The sequence below is a fragment of the Balaenoptera acutorostrata genome, chromosome 16 (assembly GCF_949987535.1).
Source record: "Balaenoptera acutorostrata chromosome 16, mBalAcu1.1, whole genome shotgun sequence".
In the NCBI taxonomy this organism is placed as follows: domain Eukaryota; kingdom Metazoa; phylum Chordata; class Mammalia; order Artiodactyla; family Balaenopteridae; genus Balaenoptera; species Balaenoptera acutorostrata.
In genome coordinates this window covers 12263548-12285183 of record NC_080079.1, presented here as the reverse complement: position 1 = coordinate 12285183, position 21636 = coordinate 12263548, and the positions used below count along the sequence as shown (strand labels likewise).

Below are 21636 nucleotides of genomic sequence, written 5' to 3'. Positions count from 1 at the left end.
TTGGAGCCATTACACATTTTGTTGTTAAGTTTGTTTAGTATAAGCCTGTGCCTACATGGAGCTGACTGATAGATCACTTTTACTGATTTCGTCCTTTTAGGCTGTTGTGAAACATCTTTTACCCAATTTGGAGATAACCGTCATTGTGGCCTAGGGAAAACGGAAACCCACAGGTGCATTCTTAGATGACCTGGGGCAGGGTGTGTTAGAAACAGCCCTCCATCCAGTACGCATGTTTGGGTACCTACTCTACACCGTGGACTGCGTATCCTGGGGCTTCCTTGATGCCCAAGACAACAGTTCCTGCTGTCAAGGTGCACAGTCTGTGGGCACATAGGTTCAGCAAACGGGATTGCTTGCGGTGTGGCAAGTGCTAGGCACGATACGAGCGCTATGGGAGCACACTGGAAGGGCAGCTAGTTCAGTACTGTGAATCCTGGAAGGCTTCCTGGAGAAGAGTGATTGACGTCCAAGTCAGACCTGAAGCACAGGGAGGAGTTAGCCCAGAACAGAAGGAACAGCCGGTGGGAAGGCCAGAGAAGAGAGACCACAGCACATCTGAGGAACTGGATGTCAGTCCAGAGTGAGGAGAGGGAGTGGCAAGAGATGAATAAGGTAAAGGCTCCTGCCTGCCACGGCGAGGAATTTGGACTTGATCCTGATGTTCTGGGAAGCCATTTAAGGCTTTTAAGCAGGTGTGGTTTAGAAGAGCGGGCTGGAGATGGACTGACGAGCGACACCAGCAGGGGATATGCTGTTCGGCTGGGCAGTGGACGCGGAGGGGTGAGTTCTAGAGATTTACTAGACGTTTCAAGTGCTCAACAGCTGCATGTGATAAGCAGCTACACACAGGTGTCATTTCCTGAGGTTGGGAGGGAAAGATGGTCTCAAGTGGGCATCCAGATGGCAAAGCGCAGCGGGCCGCTGGACGTGGGCCTGTTGGGCAGGGGAGAGCAAGCCCCACGACAGGCCTGCACAGGGGGCAGTGGCAGTATGACCAGCATCTGGGGGGGCACGGGTGACAGCAGTCTCAGCAGTGGAGGGCGGGGTGGAAACAGTGAGGGTAGAATACTCTTTGAAAAAGTCTGGCTACAAAGGGGGGGTTTTGCTTTTTTCATGAGGCAGGTGACTCAAGCAGTTGAAATGCTACTGAGAAGGAACAGAGAGGGGGAGGCTGGAGCCAGAGGGGCAGTGGAGGCTGCAGAGCAAAGGCCCTGAAGAAACAGGAAGGGTCGGGCTCAAGCCCAGGGCACAGCTGACTCTGCACGGAGGAGGGGAGGCCGGGCGTGTGTGGAGGGAGGTCAGCAGGTTTGGTGCCAGGAGGCCAATAGCCTTGGCTTTCACAGTGGAGGAGGAGACAGGGTCACCTGCCAGTGAGGAGAAAGAAGGAGCTGGGCAGCAGCTGGCAAAGATTTTAAGCAGCTGTCCAACAGGAGTAAGCTGAGAAGGGAAACAGGATTGCTTTGGGGGTTGGAGGCCTTCACTGGCTCCCCGCATATACACCTCGAGATGGGCCATCAGTTTAATACCTGTGCCTTGGGCACATGGGCACTGGTGGACCTTTCTCCTTTGTTTTCCAATACTCAACTTTAGAAAAGTTTATTAGTTCACAGTATCCTTTCACAGGCTGACAAATAGAAAACTGAATCTTATATCGCACATGCATCCCCTCAGCAACCCCGTGTGGTGGGTTAGACAGGACAGCCCCCGTTTCTCTCCTTCCACCCAAGCTTGTTTAACCCTAGGCACGATCAGCCTCAAAACAGTCTTGGCATGCGTAATCGGAAGCCATCCTGTTGGCGCAGACACCTCTGGGGGTTCCAGGACACTTCTGGCAGGGCTGTCCAAACTGAAACCTTGGAGGAAGGTTTTCACGCAGGTACCAAACAAATTCACCTAAAACTCACCCCTACACCCCTCTGTTATAGAAGAGTTCTGTTTCTTCTGTTGCAGATTGAATTTCCTTTTCAAGCTCACTGCACTGTATCTAAAACACAAAGTTAAATTCTTAATATTCACATTAAGACGTTCTCTTGCCTTAGAAGCCAAGTTTAAAAAAAAAACAACACAATTTCAGAAAGCATCTATTTCACATAACCTTTTCAGTGATGTCTAATCTATAACAAAAAAACATTAACCTAGCTTCTTAAATACTTTCTTATGGAAAATTTGAAATATAAACAAGTGCTGTGGCCCATGTAATGTCCAAGGAGGTGCCCTGGGCAGGGGCCTGGCAGAATCCCTCTTAGCCTTGGGCTCTCTCTGCAAACCACCCTAGGCAGGACAGGACCACCATTCAGCTACGTCATGCCCACCTTGGACCAACAAGGTATTTTAAAAGTCCAGCAAATGCCAAGACTTGCTTGGTGGGGTTTGGGGACACGGGGGTGACAGCAACAAGCATTTGAAATGTTCAGCCAAGAAATGCTAGAAATCGATATCTACTACATCAGTAATGTCCTTGATACCAGCAACAAGGCTTTGCAGAGGTACTATGATCATCATCTGTCTTTAATAGAAATTAAGCCTCAGAGCATTTAAGCAGATTGACCAGGGTCATGGAAGAGCTGGGAATCTGAGTGCAGGCAGTCCGACGCACCATAGGTCATAATACACCCTGGTCTGTAGAACAGCAGCCACTAGCTGCATGTGAGCACGTAAGATTAAATTAAACTAGATTAAAAATGCAGTTCTTCAGTCACACTAGCCACGTTTCAAGTGCTCAACAGCCGCATGTGATAAGCGGCTACACACATTGGACAACACAGATATAAAACATTTCCATCACTGCGGAAAGTTCCATCGGGTGGGGTGTCGCTACAGTATATTATGAAGTATTTAAAATATCTCAAAGGTTTTTTTTTTAACGTCCCAGAAAAATGCTTCAGATATACAGTTAAGAAAAACAGAATCCAAAACTGTACAAGTGACCTGGGAGATGGGATTATGCATAAATAACGTTACTTTGTTGTATACGTTTGTAAATTTCGCAGATTTTTTCGGAGAATAATTTGTTTCACTCTGATAAGGAGGGGAAGAAAGAGTTACACATAGATTTTTAGAGGCAGTCGAAGGGGGACACTTACCCGCCCAATCTGTGGGAATAGACTAAAAGAAATTGGCACCATCAGTCCCATGACAAGGATAGTACAAGAAAGCTTTAGGGTCCACAGTGACCACGGACACTGCAGGAAAAACTGGGTCCTGTAAGAGACAAGGTACCAGGGCTTTTTTTAGAGGCCGGCCCTCTGCTCGAATGGTGTCCAATTGTCTCGCCAGCAGCTGCAGGCCCGGACTTGGTTCCCACTTGCCCCACAAACAGGCGATACTAGCAGCTGCGCCCACAGAGCGCTCGCTACGCGTCAGGCCCGGGTCAAGCACTTCACGCATCTGCTCATTAGATCCTCCCATGACCCTATGAGGTCTGTGTTATCATCATCCCCTTCACACGAACAAGAGGCTGCAGCCACAGACCGCACAAGTCCCTTGTCAAAAATCTCCAAATTCTTAAAAGTGAGAGGTCAGGTTCTAGAGCCTGTGCTCTCCCCTGGGCTACGCTGACACGGATGTGACATTCTGACCATGACCTTTGAGAGTGTGGGAAGAAGGTGCAAGAAGCCCAGCCTGGGAGTCAGAGACCTGGGGTCCTGGGGTCCGGCTGGGGCTCGGCCACTGACAGACTGTGTGCTCTTGGGCAAGTCACTTTCCCCTTCTGAGCCTTGAGTTTTTTCAGATGCAAAATGAAAGGGTTGAGTCGGAAGAGCCACGGTGGTCACTCCAGCTTGGACACCATCATGGCTGTGGGATGACATGAGGTCCTTCCAGGCACCCAAGGCCCACTGGGAAATGAGGACCATCTCTCCTCACCAGGCAGCGGGTGCCACTGTGCAGGCCTCAGGGGACGAACCGCAGGACCCCAGCTTTTCCAGAAGCCCCCACTCTGAGGCCAGCCAGAGAGGTTCAGGAAGACCCCGACCCAACAGAAGTCCCCACACCCACCTAGCTGGATCGACCACGGGAAGTAACAGTTGGCTCTGCCCAGGACACTGCTACTTCCTGAAATGTGTTCCTCGTGTGGTCCTAGCAGGGACTTCCTAGCTCACCACCTGGACAGAGCAGACTGGTTCAGCACCAGGCAGGTGACCCCTCTTGGGCCAATAGAATCCTTCCTTGGGAGTTTGTGAACTGAGTGGAAGACATTCCCTGCCCCCAAACCCCCAGGGTTTGCTGTGTTTTTCTCTCTCATCAGGACACTGCGAGGATATGAGCCGGGAGGTGGCTGCAGTCACGTCCCTCAACATGAAGAAGCCAGTGTGTGGTGGGAGAGAAGGAAGACAACACCCACGAAGGAGAAGAGAGGACCGTCCTGCACCAGAGCTTCTGATCAGCTGCCACAGGCAACGTACCCCGACCGTACCCAATATCTAAACCAACACATCTCCCTTCTGCCCTAAGCTACTCACTGCAAGTGGGGCCTCTCGTACTGGCTGATCCCAGGCTCTCCTCCTAACAGGCCATGTTTCGCTTCTCAAAAGGGATGGCAGTCTACTGATTCTGGGCCACTGAAGCTAATTTAACACATGCTTGGAATGAAGGGGGAAAAAGAGGCTTGAGCAATATTCATAGCATATCAGAGCTGGGAGAACCCGCAAATCATCCACACTCATCAAGCAAGGAATCGAGCCTCAGCAGGTGCCGGGACATGCCCAAGGAGCAGACGTAACTGAGGACAGGGCCTGGGCGAGATTCCAGGTTTGTTGGAATTTGCACATCGTGATTTGCACATCTGCCCTAAATCAATCCTACTGTCTTAACTGTGATGAAGCGTGTTTAGAAGGAAGATACCTGAAGCAACTTATTCCCACCTCTCCAACCAGGTTCAGTATTTGACAAGTCTTATACAATTTTGATTGTTAAAATGTTTATTCCTGGGCTTCCCTGGTGGCGCAGTGGTTGAGAATCTGCCTGCTAATGCAGGGGACACAGGTTCGGGCCCTGGTCTGGGAAGATCCCACATGCCACGGAGCAGCTAGGCCTGTGAGCCACAACTACTGAGCCTGCGCGTCTGGAGCCTGTGCTCCGCAACAAGAGAGGCCGCGATAGTGAGAGGCCCGCGCACCGCGATAAAGAGTGATCCCCGGTTGCCACAACTAGAGAAAGCCCTCGCACAGAAATGAAGACCCAACACAGCCAAAAATAAAAAAATAAATAAATAAATTAAAAAAAAAAAAAAATGTTTATTCCTACCCGGGGAGATGAGTGCACCTCTTACCTTTTAAAAAAGTATGAGAAGACTTCAGGGATAAAAGCTGAGGTCCCAAACAGCACAACTCTGGATGTTGCCGTGTCTTTAATGGCCTAGTGGAAATGAAAAGCAAGCAGCTTAGCACGTGGAGTGAGACAGTTTCCAGGCATCTTGCAACTCATGACAGAGGCCGGCAAACAGCAGCTCTCCCTTCTCTCTTAGAAAAACAATGCACGTGCAAAGAAGTGAAGGCAGCGCCTGACGTGCACACGTACAGAGGATGCCTGGGGTTGGTGCCAGAGGAACCGGAAATGGGATTTACCTCCCTGACTCCACAGTGGTCTCCATCACTCCCACCAACCACCCCAAGTAAAATACCAGGCACAAGCAAAGGCAGCTTACAGGCAAATCCTTACTTAGAAGCAGATGGCAGTCCGTTTGATGGAAATGCTGGACTTGCCACTGAGGACCCTTCCAGACCAGGACTCTGCCACTGGCCTTCCTCTCCCAAACAGGCCCCCCCAGTTATTCCCACCCCTTCCAGTGGAGGAAGCCCGGCTCCGAGTGCACTGGTGTGGCATCACACCCACATGTAACATGAATATGTCTTCCTGTATGCACCCATCTTTGGCTTGTGTAATTAACAATGTGCTATAAAATTTTATTTTGTGTAAACACATAGGTATATTTCCTACCATGTTGTCATCTTTTCTAGAATATACGTTACTCTCTATATTGAACAGTTAAACATATGATTGACTGTCTGGGTTATATGCACAAAATCATGCGTACTCAAGAGTAATGTCAGAGACTTTCAAGGGAAATTTTTGACTACAGATGACACTTGGGTGCGAACTTCAGAACCCAAGCCCTGGATAAGACGCAGCTCCACACACAGCATCGCTCAGCGCAAGATGGACAGGCTCCCCACCGCCCCCTCCCCTGAGCTCTGTTCTGTGCACTTCTGTCCTCCCATGACCCCATGACCCTGTGACCCTGGGGCTACAGCCCGCTGTCTGGGCTCCTCTGCTGTACCCAGCGCGCCTGTTCTCTGCTTAGGACACTAATGCTCAGCTCATCCGATCCTCTGCGGGAATGTCCTTCCCCCACGAGGACACAGGGCGCCAAGAAAGGGGGCTTTTAAAATAAACTTTCAGGAATACAAGATAAAGTTGTTCGACTCCAGGAGGAGAAAAGGGGCTGCTGAGCAAGCTGTGTTTCGACGTCAGTGAGGCGAGGCCAGCCTCACTCCATCTGTCTCGTGTGGAAGAGAAGACATTCCAAACCAGACACCGGTCATGAGGAGACACTGCAAGACGCGTGACAGCTTGCAACTGAGTAGCTGACAAGGCCAGGCCAAGGAAAACAGCACGGACTAGGCTCCTGAAATCTGATCAAAGGTGCCCCATTACAATCAGATATTGCTGGTTACGCAGTTTCTGAAACTTTAGCCAAAGAAAATAAACCTTTCGGTGACAGGGAAGTGATAAAAGTATGCTTACGCACGGTCGCAGACACTTTATTCTTAAGAGAAAGATAAACATTTAAAAAAGAGCAGACCATCAAACCTTTCTTTTACCCTAAATTGGCCTTCATGCAAAAAAGGAAGTTTCTCTCGATGAGCTGGGCTAGGTAAGTGGGTAGCAGGGCCCGAGGCTGCCTCCCCGCCCCCAGCCCCTGGAGAGGAGGGATGCTGACTGGTGAGGGTGTGGGTCTCCAGAGCCCAGCACAGCGCCCAGCAGGGAGGAGGTGCTGAGGAACAACTTGTGGATTAAACATTTGCTGTCACTCTTCTCTCCAGCTCTGTGAACAGTTCACAACAATACCCATGCCCTGCACTTAAATTTGAGTTGAAGAGAAATGCAAACATATATCCACACGAAGAGTCGTACATAAATGGTCAGAGCGGCATCACATGTAATAGCCAAAAACTGGACACAATCCAAATATCTATTGCCTGGGGAGTAGACAAGCAAAACGTGGTACAGCCATACAATGGAACACTGCTCAGCAATAAAAAGCCACACACTACTGATGCCTTAAAAGTTGGACGGACCTCAAAAGTCAAATAATCCAGACACAAAAATATTGTATGATTCACTTGTATGAAACTTCTAGAAAAGGTAACACTATGACGATAGAAAGCAGATCAGGGGACTTCCCTGGTGGCACAGTGGTTAAGAATCTGCCTGCCAATGCAGGGGACACAGGTTCGAGCCCTGGCCCGGGAAGATCCCACATGCCATGCAGCAACTAAGCCCGTGCGCCACAACTACTGAGCCTGCACTCTAGAGCCCGTGAGCCACAACTACTGAAGCCCACGTGCCTAGAGCCCGTGCTCTGCAACAAGAGAAGCCGCCGCAATAAGAAGCCCACGCACCACAACGAAGAGTAGCCCCCGCTCGCTGCAACTAGAGAAAGCCCACATGCAGCAACGAAGACCCAACGCAGCCGAAAATAAATAAATAAATAAATTTAAAAGCAGATCAGTGTTTTCCTGGGGTTGGGGGTGGGAGGGGGAGTGACTGTACATGGGCACATGGAAAATTTTTAGGGTGATGAAAATGTTCTAAAATTGGACTGTGGTGATGGTTGCACAACTGTTTGAATTTACTAAAATTCATGAAACTGTACTCTTACAATGAATTTTATACTATGTAAATTCCTCCTCAATAAAGCTGTTTAAAGATGTCTCTTTAGGGTGATTCTTTTTTTGTTTTGAATTTTATTTTATTTATTTTTTATACAGCAGGTTCTTATTAGTTATCTATTTTATACATATTAGTGTATACATGCCAGTCCCAATCTCCCAATTCATCCCACCACTACCCTACCACCACCACTTTCCCCCCTTGGTGTCCATACATTTGTGCTCTACATCTGTGTCTCTATTTCTGCCTTGCAAACCGGTTCATCTGTACCATCTTTCTAGATTCCACATATATGCGTTAACATACAATATTTGTTTTTCTCTTTCTGGCTTACTCTGTATGACAGTCTCCAACTCCATCCACGTCTCTACAAATGACCCAATTTCGTTCCTTTTTATGGCTGAGTAATATTCCACTGTATATATGTACCACATCTTCTTTATCCATTCGTCTCTTGATGGGCTTTTAGGTTGCTTCCATGTCCTGGCTATTGCAAATAGTGCTGCAATGAACACTGGGGTGCATGTGTCTTTTTGAATTACAGTTTTCTCTGGGTATATGCTCAGTAGTGGGATTGCTGGGTCATATGGTAATTTTATTTTTAGTTTTTTAAGGCACCTCCATACTGTTCTCCATAGTGGCTGTATCAATTTACATTCCCACCAACAGTGCAAGAGGTTTCCCTTTTCTCCACACCCTCCCCAGCATTTGTTGTTTGTAGCCTGTAACTGATTTCTAATCTCATAGCACTGTGGCCAGAAAAGATGCTTGATATGATTTCAATTTTCTTAAATTTACCTAGGCTTGATTTGTGACCCAAGATGTGATCTATCCTGGAGAATGTTCCATGTGCACTTGAGAAGAAAGTGTAATCTGCTGTTTTTGGATGGAATGTCCTATAAATATCAATTAAATCTATCTGGTCTATTGTGTCATTTAAAGCTTGTGTTTCCTCATTAATTTTCTGTCTGAATGATCTGTCCATTGGTGTAAGTGAGGTGTTAAAGTCCCCCACTATTATTGTGTTACTGTCGATTTCCTCTTTTATAGCTGTTAGCAGTTGCCTTATGTATTGAGGTGCTCCTATGTTGGGTGCATATATAATTGTTATATCTTCTTCTTGGATTGATACCTTGATCATTATGTAGTGTCCTTCCTTGTCTCTTGTAACATTCTTTATTTTAAAGTCTATTTTATCTGATATGAGTACTGCTACTCCAGCTTTCTTTTGATTTCCATTTGCATGGAATATCTTTTTCCATCCCCTCACTTTCAGTCTGTATGTGTCCCTAGGTCTGAAGTGAGTCTCTTGTAGACAGCATATATATGGGTCTTTTTTTTGGTATCCATTCAGCAAGCCTGTCTTTTGGTTGGAGCACTTAATCCATTCACATTGAAGGTAATTATCGATATGTATGTTCCTATGACCATTTTCTTAATTGTTTTGGGTTTGTTTTTGTAGGTCCTTTTCTTCTCTTGTGTTTCCCACTTAGAGAAGTTCCTTTAACATTTGTTGTAGAGCTGGTTTGGTGGTGCTGAATTCTCTTAGCTTTTGCTTGTCCGTAAAGCTTTTGATTTCTCCATTGAATCTGAATGAGGTCCTTGCCGGGTAGCGTAATCTTGGTTGTAGGTTCTTCCCTTTCATCACTTTCAATATGTTGTGCCACTCCCTTCTGGCTTGTAGAGTTTCTGCTGAGAAATCAGCTGTTAACCTTATGGGAGTTCCCCTGTATGTTATTTGTCATTTTTCCCTTGTTGCTTTCAATAATTTTTCTTTGTCTTTAATTTTTGTCAATTTGATTACTATGTGTCTCGGTGTGTTTCTCCTTGGGTTTCTCCTGCCTGGGAATCTCTGCGCTTCCTGGACTTGAGTGGCTATTTCCTTTCCCATGTTAGGGAAGTTTTCAACTATAATCTCTTCAAATATTTTCTCGGGTCCTTTCTCTCTCTCTTCTCCTTCTGGGACCCCTATCATGCGAATGTTGTTGTGTTTAATGTTGTCCCAGAGGTCTCTTAGACTGTCTTCATTTCTTTTCATTCTTTTTTCTTTATTCTGTTCTGCAGCAGTGAATTCCACCATTCTGTCTTCCAGGTCACTTACCCATTCTCTGCCTCAGTTATTCTGCTATTGATTCCTTCTAGTGTATTTTTCATTTCAGTTATTGTATTGCTCATCTCTGCTTGTTTGTTCTCTAATTCTTCTAGGTGTTTGTTCTTTAATTCTTCTAGGTCTATGTTAAACATTTCTTGCATCTTCTCGATCTTTGCCTCCATTCTTTTTCTGAGGTCCTGGATCATCTTCATTATCATTATTCTGAATTCGTTTTCTGGAAGGTTGCCTATCTCCACTTCATTTAGTTGTTTTTCTGGGGTTTTGTCTTGCTCCTTCATCTGGTACCAAGTCCTCTGCCTTTTCATTTTGTCTATCTTTCTGTGAATGTGGTTTTCCTTCCACAGGCTGCAGAACTGTAGTTCTTCTTGCTTCTGCTATCTGCCCTCTGGTGGACCGTTTAGGGTGGATTCTTAAACATAGAACCTTCATTTCTAAAACAAGGTATTTTATTTCTGGCAGCAATTTCTCTCCCATTACTTGCAATTATGATGTCCCTGTTGTAATTCATTTAGAAAGGTGGCCACTATTTCCAGACCTGCTATTAGATGGGCTGGTGGGAATACTGTAGCACGTATCCAGTGGTTTACAATTCAGCTTTGTAAATTGGTGACAGGATTTAGAGTAACATGTTTCATGAGCCAAATAATGATGTATTTACTGATCGACTGAGAGGCCATCTTATCTGACCACCTCTCCCACCAGCATTCTGGGCAGAAGGAGGTCAAGCTGGCTCAGGGAGCCCCCTTGAACGCAGACACTGTGAGAAGCCCAGCTACTCCCTTTGCTTTGTGAGCAACTGCCTCACGTTACAGTTCTTTAGCTAAAGTCACTTCACAGAGATCAAAAAAGATCTCACTTCCTGAAAGGTATTTTTTTTTTTTAAGTCTATACCCAAAATGAAACCATAGACTACTGCAGGTTCTTTGAGCTGAATGCAGACAGAAGCTACTGTGTTGGATTGAGCAAAAGAATAAACTATTTAACAATAAGAAGTCTTAGAAATGGAGGCCTTTTAGAGGAGTTTTAGGTCAGAGCATTGGATTTCCTCAGGCCATTCTTGACAGCAGACTGGTCCTTAAAGATGAAGACTCTAAGAAAATCCACTGGGAGGTGGACACAGAGGGCTTCTCTTAAACCCAGAGACAGTGTCCACTGACTTCCCCAAGTACAGAGCAGGCTGGGAGGGCAGATGCTGAGCTTGGAGGACAAGATCTCATCTTCAGACAGGGGCCAAACGTTTGGCGGACGTCCATCTGTGACCCATCTTAGGGGTCAGTTTGGCTGGGATGTAGTTCACAGGTATTTAATCAAACACAACCGAGGTATTGCTGTGGGGGTGTTTTGTAGATGTGATTAACATCTACAATCAGTTGACTTTAGGTAAAGGAGATTGATTACCCTGCATAGGGTGGATGGACCTCATCCAATCAGTTGGAAAGCCTTCAGAGCAAAATCTGAGGTTTCCCAAAGAAGAAACTCTGCCTCAAGACCACAGCATCAGCTCCTGACTTTCCTGCTTTCGGGCCTGCCCTACACATTCCCAGTGCAAAAACTGCACAAGCCAATTATTTAAAATAAATGTCTTACTATATATATAGATAGGTGATAGATAGATAGGCAGATATCCTATTGGTTCTGTTTCTCTGGAGAACCCAGACTAACGCACCACCTTTTAAACATTAGGGTGGGGCTTCCCTGGTGGCGCAGTGGTTAAGAATCCGCCTGCCAATGCAGGGGACACGGGTTTGAGCCCTGGTCCGGGAAGATCCCACATGCTGCAGAGCAACTAAGCCTGTATGCCACAACTACTGAGCCTGAGCTCTAGAACCCACGAGCCACAACTACTGAGCCCTCGTGCCACAGCTACTGAAGCCCACGCACATATAGTCCGTGCTCCACAACAAGAGAAGCCACCGCAATGAGAAGCCCGCGCACCACAGAGAAGAGTAGCCCCCGCTCACCACAACTAGAGAAAGTCAGCACGCAGCAACGAAGACCCAATGCAGCCAAAAATAAAAAATAAATAAAATAAATAAATTTATAAAAAGAAAAAGATCTTACGGCAGAGAACAGATTAAAAAATTTTTTTAATTTAAAAAATAAACATCAGGGTACAAAATGTAAACTCTCTCTCTCAGCCTCATAAGAAAAGACAGATAAGAAAAGGTTGAAGGGAGACATGAATTTGTTACCAGCTCTCAAACAGGCAATTCAATTCTTTTCCCAAAAGGCAAGCAGCTTACAGCTCCATCTCGTGCGTCCCCCTACCTTTGTCCCGGCTTTTCTGGAATAGCCTATGACACTGCCTTCCTTGTCCATGACCTCAATCCCTCGCAGGGGCTCCAAACTTCTCGATGCAACCACATTCAGTCCACTGAGTTGGGCTGTGGATGTAAAGAAGAAAACACACAACAGAGAGGTAAGTGTCGGTCCAATAAAGCAACATCTTTTCCAGTGTCACGCCTGTTTCTTTGATGGTTGCACTTCCTGATCCTCGGGTGGTACTGGGCCAACCAAGCTCTCCTCTGGGCTGTGGGGTAGGCTCAGAACTGCTGGGCTCTCAGTCTTGGATCCTGACCACAAACCAGCCCCAGGTTCTGACACCCCTGACAGGATTCCCGCAGAAACCCTGGGGTCCTTGAAATACGCCTACCTGCTTTGCTGAAGCTGGTTTTTTTTTTGTTTTTTTTTAATGTTTCTTTGGCCGCGCCACGTGGAAGGTGGGATTTTAGTTCCCTGACCAGGGATCGAACCTGTGCCCCCTGCAGTGGAAGCGCAGTCTTAACCACTGGACCACCGGGGAAGTCCCTACTGAAGCTGGTTTGACCAAGTTTCCGTAACATAATTTCCCAAAGTTTACCACTGACATAATTCTGCTAACTCTTCAAGCTGCTATGATTCCCAAACCCAAATGTGGAGCGTGAACTAGTGAACTTGCAGGCTGGCAAACTTAAAACAGTTGGTTAATATCTCTGTCACTCCCTGGGAGTCAGACCACTGGGTTGGAATCCCCTAGACCACCACTTTCTCCCTGTGAAACCCCAGAAAAGTTCCCTAACCTCCCCTTGACTCAGTCTCCTCATCTGTAAATGGGAATAATAATATTACCTACCCCTAAGTTGTTGTCAAGATTAAATGAAATAATACATGGACAGGGCTTGTACAGAGTCTTTCAAATGTAATTTGTGTTTCCAGGTTTGTGTTCACCCTTGGACAACTAAAGGGGTATCTACAGAGAAAAGTGTCACCTCTCAAACCAAAGACCTAATTTGGGACTGGGGGCACCGGCAAGATGCAAACAGCGGCCCTCATCAGCCACAGGGACTTGGGTATCCCTGAAGATGGAGGGAGGCTCCCTGCTTACCGAGAATGACGACAGGAATGACGTTTCTGCTCAAAACGCTATTCAGTGAAAATCTTACTTGGAGCAAACGAGGGAATAACTAGAAAATAAGAGAGAAAAATCATTACTGCATGGAACCAGCAGAGAGCTAGTGTCAACTTACTTCCTGTTACAGGTCAGACCCCTGCAAGTGCTCTCCGTGTATTTCTTGTTTTAATTCCTGCAACACTGACGTGTTCTCCCTGATCATCAGAGGAACTCTTGGAGACTTAAGAGAGGCTAAAGAACTTGTCCAGAGTCACTAAGCCATTAAGAATTTGAGTCAAGATGTGAACCCAGGCTTACTGGACTCTGAAATCTAAATTTTCTCCCATTCGTGTCCTGACATCTAAAGCAATACACAATTTGTGTAACATGTTTATAAACATGAATAAATTTTTTTTTTTTTTTTTTGGCTGTGCCGCGCTGCATGTGGGATCTTAGTTTCCTGACCAGGAATCGAACCCACAGCTCCTGCAGTGGAAGTGCAGAGTCTTAACCACTGGACCACCAGGGAAGTCCCCTGAATTAATTTGTTTTTAAAGATAACAGTACTGAGTCCATGCCTAGAAACGTGGAAAATAATCACACAATTTTGGGGTGATAGGATTACAGATGACTTTTATTTTCTTCTTTACGTCTTAATCACACTTTCTAAATTAAATTAGAAGGTAAAATTTTCATTCTGAGGAATAAAAAAGATTTGACAGATTTTTAAAATACATACTCCAAAAAAGGTGGAAGAAGCAATCACTCCTGCTCCTAGCAATATACTCTCATGGGGGCGACGATCCTAGGGAAAAACAAAAGTTCATATTTAGCAAATACCAGAGTTTTACCCAGGAAAGATAATTAAAACAAACACACAAAATCGCCAAAAGAAACAATATGAAATTGCATACCCTCTGGGCCTCATAATACTCACATAACTTGCATTTCCATTGACAATGTTGAAGACTGTACTGTAGGTGTAGAAGGAAACCTGCAGGAAGGCAGAGGCTAACGTGTCACATTTTTGTTTCAAGCACAAAAAAATTCAATAATTATGAAATAGACGAGTTGCTACCTGAGGTAAAATCATGGACTTTAGACTTTTTACTGGCAGCACTGACAGAAAAACCTGTAAAGAAAATAAAGCAGATACAGACTACTATATATATTATAAAATAAACATAAACAACAAGGACCTACTGTGTAGCACAGGGAACTAGATTCAATATCCTGTAATAACCTACAATGGAAAAGAATCTGAAAAAAGAATAGATATATATGTATAACTGAATCACTTTGCTGTAAACCTGAAACATTGTAAATCAACTATACTCCAATTAAAAAAATAAATAAAAAAGAAAATAAAGCAGAGTTGTGAGTGTCTGGGGGGAGGGAGGGCTTGTGGAGCAAAGAACTTCCCCAGGGAGATGCAGACCTGAGACCCCAGGAGCAGGGAAAGTAGAGGAAGGTGCGATGCAGGGGGCTAGGGGGCAGTGGACAGGTGATGTTGGATGGGCACCCACGGGCACTGAGAGCTCCTGGGTGCTTCACAGTGGTCCCCATCTCCAGGCAATTGAGCAGGGCAGCTAAGAAGCAGCACCTACAGGGGCAGAGGGGTGCTGTCACTTGGTGAGAGCACCTCATGAGAGCCAAGGTGGACGGCCTCGCTGGGGGCGATTCCGGTTTCCAGGGTAGGGCCTGAATGAAGGGGAGGGCTTGCAGAGAGAATGTGACAGCCAGTGACATGGGCTTGTGCCAGGGAGCACATCTTAACTCATCAATCTGCTCCACAGTGCTTTGCACACGCTAGGTGTTCAAAGAAAGGATTACCTTATGACACTGTGGACCCTCAAGAGGCCCTGGTGCCTGGGCAGGATACGTGGGAGTGGGGTGGGGAGTGGACAAGGGTCGGAGGTGCAGGGTCCTAACCATCTATCAGGCAGTCACGGGACAGAGGTCCAGAGCTGGAGGACACCAGCCACTGAGCTTAGGAGATGGGTGGACATCTTCCTAAACCCCCAGCTTCAGAGCGGTGAGCGGCAGCTTACTCACCATGGGCGCCGTGAAAGGCAGGAGAGCTGGCAAAAAAGACAAGAGGGTCAGTGACAGCAGAGCGGGTGGAAAACCACCCACCTAAAAACCTCTTCTCAGGCCGAATGAAGGCACGGACGCCAAAGGGTACTTTTTACACATGCTTTTTTGTTCCTAATAAAAATAATAGCTGTGCACGTGGCAGAACTTTAAATCAGCACAGCAGTTAGATCTGACCAGGCTCCTGCTCACTGAAGGTAAGTGGTCACTTGTTCCAAGTCCTTGTTCACCCTTCCACATGAATTCAATACATCTGTGACACTGTGACTTATAATAAGACGTATACTTGCTCTTCCTCTCTGTTCCTGGCACACAGCCTAAAACCCTTGAAATGTCCTAAGTGAGAAGGGCGACGAAGGTGAAAGGAGTGTCTCTTATTCTTCATAACAAGCCCCTTTCAACCACAACTGAGATAATGTCAATGCAGTGACCTTGGGAAAGCACCTAAGGAAGGGGGTTGGTTGCCAGGGGGACCAACCACTTGACTAGAGGGAGGCAAGGTTTTCTAAAGGTTACAAACCACTCTGAAAATTAGACTCAACTCACCTGCAGGTCGAAAAGGACCAGGGATCAGCTTGCTATTGTCAGGATGCACTGTTGACTTCAGAAGGGTAAACACAAAGGTGAGTCTGATGTGTGGTTTTGTTATCTTAGGCTAAAAATTAGGACGGGGCTGAAACTTACGAGACTTCTCTTCCAAGCTTCTTGTACCTAAAAAGAGAAAAACCAAGCAATAGCTTTTAAAGGTGGCTTAGCAGCCAGAATATCTCCTCTACAGTCTCATTTCTGGTGCCACCTTTGCTCCACCTTTCAGAGACTGGAGGGCAAACTGTTCTCTACCACACGGACCAAACAAATCAAAACAAGTGAATCAAATGAATCAAACAAATGAACTGACAGGAAGCAAAGAGAAGATCCACATGAAAATGACCAAAACAGTAAAAAGCCCCAAGTCTCTAACCTAGGAGAGGCCAACACCTAACTCATCCCTCGGGTGAGTCCCTGAATGCAGCCAGCCTCCGCTGGCTCAGAGCAGAGTGGCCTGTGTGCAGACCACGCCGTTAGCCAAGTCACTTGTAACAGAGCCAGGCTGTGAGCTCAGAGGCCCCAACAAGTTCTTAGAAAAACCAAGTTAAATGTGTGAGCTTTCCACAGGCTGCCTGGAGCGACTGATGTCTGCGGCCTCCGGAAAGCCCTGTACACTGCAAGGTAGATAACAAACACTTGGTTTAAGTCTTTGGGCAGGACTATCACCTCACTGCCTCTAGTAGGAAGTAGCTTCTGACTCCGGAGGCCTGCCTGCGTTCTGGAATTTGCCATGGGGCTCCAGGAATCAGCTACAGAGAATCCTCACAACAGATACTGCAACTGCAAATATCTGTTGCACAGGAGGAACCCTATACCTTTTCTTCTTAATACCAGCTCCTAACACTAGTAACTAATATTAATCTGGTTTACGAGAAGGAATCCTACCTACATTTAAAAAGCTAACCCAACTGGGCAGTGTTTACAATGGCAAAAGCCCACCTGATTTCACACCATGCAAGTAAAATCACCTAAAGGCAACCCTACTCAGCCTTGAGCCAGGCACACCTGGGAACGAGAGCCATACCGTTTTGTCCTCCAAGTCACTTCTGGATGCATCTTCATGTGTTAACAATAGCTGCCTTGATTTTTCTATTTTTTCCTATAATCAGAGATAAGGAAATCAAGCAACGATCTCAACATTGTTCAGATTTATCCACAGATTTAAGCAGCACATGCTCACTCACACCTGATTTTAATTTTAAAGCAACGTGTAGCTAAGGCTCTGTACCCCCTGAGTTTCCATTAGATAGTCCTGTGTGTCATTCAGATTCAGACCACCCAGGTTCTTTTTTTTTTTTTTTTTAATTTTTATTTATTTATTTTTTGGCCACACCTTGTGGTACGTGGGATCTTAGTTCCCCAACCAGGGACTGAACCCCCACCCCCTGCATTGGAAGCTTGGAGTCTTAACCACTGGACCACCAGGGAAGTCCCCCACCCTGCTTCTTATACAGCTCCAGCGGCTTACCCCACTGCTGCTGCCACCTGCCCCATCCCCTCCACCGGTTCCTCTCCGACTGTCACCATCCTCCTGGCTACACAGGTCAGAAACCTGGAAGTCCCTTCTCTCTCATACCCACATCTAATCAGTTTAGTCTTATTTTCTCTCTTCTTTTTTACTTAATCTGAGAAAAAAAATTAAATAAGGAAATTTTAAAAATGATTACATACAATCCCCTCACCCAGAATTAACAACTGTGAACATTCGGTTATATTTGTTTCTAATTTTTTCCCCCAAAAGATCCATCACCCCCAGTCTCAATTTCCTCCCCATTCTATCAGAGGTAACCACTATTATGAATTCAAGGTATAAACTTCCAGCCCATTGTTTATATCTGTACATACATGAATACATGTATCCATAAAACAAATATGTAGATTTGGTTTTTTACGTTGTAATTTGCATAAATGCTGTACTATATGCATCTTGCTTTCTTCACAAGACATCATGGATACCATGTTTTTCCATTTAACATCACACAGATCGTATGTTTCCACTTCATATCATAGGTTGATCACCAGATCATCATTTTTAACAGCTGATCAGTATTCCACTGCATGAATATACTACATTATACTTCTCTATTTCCCTACTGACGGGCATTCAGCTTGTTTCTTGTTTTTCTCTATTATAAACAAGACTATACGGAACACTTGAGTACAAGGACAGGAGCATCCCTGTGGATCTGGCCCCGAGGGTCATTGCTGGTGACAGGGTCTCTCCTCCTCTCCATCCCTCAGTCACACCTGGTTCAAAGTCTCATCTTTCACTTGGACCGCTGAGCCATCCATCCCCTGAACTGCTCACAGTCTGGTCCCTTCTGGTTACTCACCACATGGCTAGGTACAAACCCCCCTCGTCTGAATGACACACAAGGACCTTCAAGAAGTGCCTGGTTCACCTGAATTAAAATAAAAGCCCCAGTAGGACTTCCGTGGCAGTCCAGTGGATAAGACTCTGCGCTTCCACTGCAGGGGACACAGGTTCGATCCCTGGTCAGGGAACTAAGATCCCACATGCTGCGCAGCACGGCAGAAAAAACAAAAAACAAAAAACCCTAGTAACTGGGTGACCTGGCCCACCTGGCCCACCCTCCCCCATTTCGCTTACAGTCCGCTCTTCCTGACATTTCCTCCCTGGCCCTCCCTCCCTCCCTGCCTTCTCTAAACAACCTCCCCCAATTCCTTGCTATACCTTGCCCTTAGAACCCTAGGTCAAGGTCTGCAACTAGCTTTGCCAGTCTGTCCTCCATTACCAGGGAGGTTTGTTTGGATCCCCTTTGTTACTACCTGTTAAATAGATGTCTGCTTTTATCTACCACCCTTCCAATCCAACAAGCTCATTCGCAAGGAATAAAAACATGATAATATATATGGATTCTGTTATCTCAACTACTTTCAAAAGGGACACACAGTCTTCACGTTTCAGAATAAAATGTGAAATTCACTCTCTCTGAAAACAAGAAAATACTTACAATTGAAACGACCAAATTTGTAGGATCCAATAATTCTGTCCACTGAAGAAATCTTTGAATAAAAGACTTAAGAGGGGCAAGAGCACCAGAGAGGTTAATGGCAGCAGAAAAACCAAGATACACGGTAATAATAACAGTTAACATTATTTTTGAGAACCTAATAGGGCCTTCTTCTTGCAGCATCTCCTGGAATCCTCACAACATCCCCATCTTACAGATGAGGAAACTGAGGCTTCCAAGGACTCATGAATGGATTCAAGGAAACCCAACCAGGAAATGACCCAATGGCCTGTGCTCTTAACCACTCCAATATCAAAGTGCTCTTGAGGGTTAAAAGCCCAGACTTTGGGGTCAAACGGGCCTATGTTGACACCCCATATATGACCTTGAAGCACTACCTAGAAAGGTCTCAGAATCTGTTTCTTCACCCTCCTGTGGTGGTTATAAGGCTTAACTCTAGTCATAAAGAGTTAGATATAAAGACACCCCAGTGAAGGCTCAATAAAGGCAGTTCACATATGCAGAAAGCAGCACGGTTTGCCCCCAAAAGTCCCCAAATTTTGCAGTGGTTTTAGCTTTGAGGCCTGGCTCTGCCAGGACACCTGGAGTACCCTGTCCTTCCTCAACATCCCCACCTAAGAGAACCAGGCTAGGCTCTACTTTAGGTAAAGGCTGAAAGAGAACACTCTAGAACTGTGCTGTCCAATTAGCCACATGCAGCCAGGCCAAATTGAGTGTGCTGTATGTGTAAAAACATACACGGGATTTCGAAGACTTCCTACAGAAAAGGATGTAAAATATCTCATTCATAATTTTCTATATCGACTACATGTTTAAATGTTAATATTTATATCTTTTGGGCGAAATGCAATATATTATTAAAATTTAAATTTTAAAAGCCACGTTTTTTAATGTGGCTACTAGAAAATCTGGAATTACCTACGCGGCTCCCATCCTATCTCCACTGGACAGCGCCGCCCAGCCCCACTCTGAGATGGGGCCCAGGTTACTTTCCGGCCATGGCGGCTTCCCGCAGCCCCGAGTCTCACTGTCCGGTGGCTGAGCCTACAGACTCGGGGAAGCTGGGGCCTCCTGGGAGGACCTGTTCCTCTCCAACCTGATGCTCAGCAACAGCTTAGGCAGCGGAAGGCAGACCCCTGAGTGGTGGGGAGTGACTCCTCAGTTCGTGCGATCTGCAGGGGGATACTGTGCGACCCTCGCTAGCGAGGCCTGGGGCAGAGGCCACGCACGGTAACACCCATGGCCGTCGGCATCCGGCAAGCTTGGGTTTCCTTCGTGCCCTCCCGGGGTCTGAGATGGGAAGGCGGGTGCTGCGACCACGTGGCCTGCCCAAGGTCACCGCGGCCAGCTGCGACTCCACGCCGCGCGGCCCACGCCCTCCCCGTCCCCAGACGCGCCAGGCCCGGGCCGTACTTGGCGTTCGGTGATCCAGAAGCGCACGTTGGGCTCCATGCGGGCTGCGGCGCCGCTGCACCCTAGGAGCCTCCCGGCCCCCGCGCTTCTTCCTCCTGCTGCTCCTCTTCCTGAAACCTACGAGGAGCTGTCGGGAAAGGCCGCGGCCGCCCGGCCCGGCGCGGAGGAGGAGCCGGCGGCGAGCCCCGCCCCGGGCGCGCGCGTCCCCTATCCCCGCTCCCGGGGCCGCGCGCCCGCCGCTCCTCTGCGTCACGCGCCCGCTGTTCCCGCGCCCGGGTCCCCGCACGCCCGCTGCTCGGTGTTACCACGCGCCAGCGCCCCGGGCCCCGCGCGCCCGCTGTTGCCGTGAGCCCACCTCTCCCACAGGTCAAGGCCTCCCACCCTTGCTCCGCCCTTTCGGGTAGCCTGGTCGCCTCCAGGCCTAGAGGGGTCACCTATGGAACCTCCAGCTCACGGTACCTACCGCGAAGACCCGATCAGGTGGCGTGTGGCGCCTTCCACAGCCTCGCCCTGCGCTCCTGCAGCGTCCAGCCCCCGCCCAGCACAGGCTTTTGGATATCACCCTCGAAAATCCCTTCAATTGCACCTAAAGTCCAGTGTACACGGGATCAGGGGTAGTCAGGACTCGCTACATAATTTGCGTGGCCCAGTGAAAAATGAAAACGTGGCGCCCCTTATTAAAAAAAGACTGCGAATTTTCAAAAGTCGACATCAGAGCATTAAACCAAGCCCTGGGGCCCCTCTAAGTTAAGTGTTGGGCCCTGCCGCCAGCCCGTGAAGCTGGCCCTGATGTCAGTGCACTATCCCTCTCTCTGCCCAAGGGTTTTTCCCCAGCGCCGGGGCAAATCCAGCTCCTTCTGTTGGATATCAGATCAGGTAGGGACCATTTGCAGAGAAAAACGTGCCTTCCTTCCGCCTTCCATCCCCTTCCCCAGCACTGGGGTGGGTGGGGGTTATGTGTGTTTGTGGAAGACGTGTGGATGTTCAGGGTGTTCAGGGGGCTCCTCAGGAGTCCTGGGCTGGGGACCCAGCACCATCCATTACTTGGTTGTGTGACCCTGGTCAAATCAATATCTCCAAATCTACCTTCTCATCTGTAAAATGATGACAGTAATTGTACCTATTTTGTTTTTGTTGTGGATCCAATGAGATAAAACATGTAAAAG

At 47.1% G+C, this 21636-nt stretch overlaps 1 protein-coding gene across 1 annotated transcript; it reads right to left on the bottom strand.

Moving 5' to 3' along the window:
- Positions 1–1583: 1583 nt before the first annotated feature.
- SFXN4 (sideroflexin 4) lies at positions 1584–20647 on the bottom strand. The gene is made up of 14 exons (XM_007173175.2): positions 20471–20647; positions 19037–19102; positions 17086–17160; positions 16158–16184; positions 16020–16074; positions 15435–15460; positions 14458–14511; positions 14317–14373; positions 14119–14184; positions 13374–13452; positions 12278–12393; positions 5273–5358; positions 3087–3204; positions 1584–1987 (listed from the first exon to the last, which is right to left on the bottom strand). Exons 1-14 carry the CDS (start codon positions 20507–20509, stop codon positions 1910–1912), a joined length of 942 nt encoding a protein of 313 aa, XP_007173237.1. The 5' UTR covers positions 20510–20647; the 3' UTR covers positions 1584–1909.
- Positions 20648–21636: the final 989 nt, after the last annotated feature.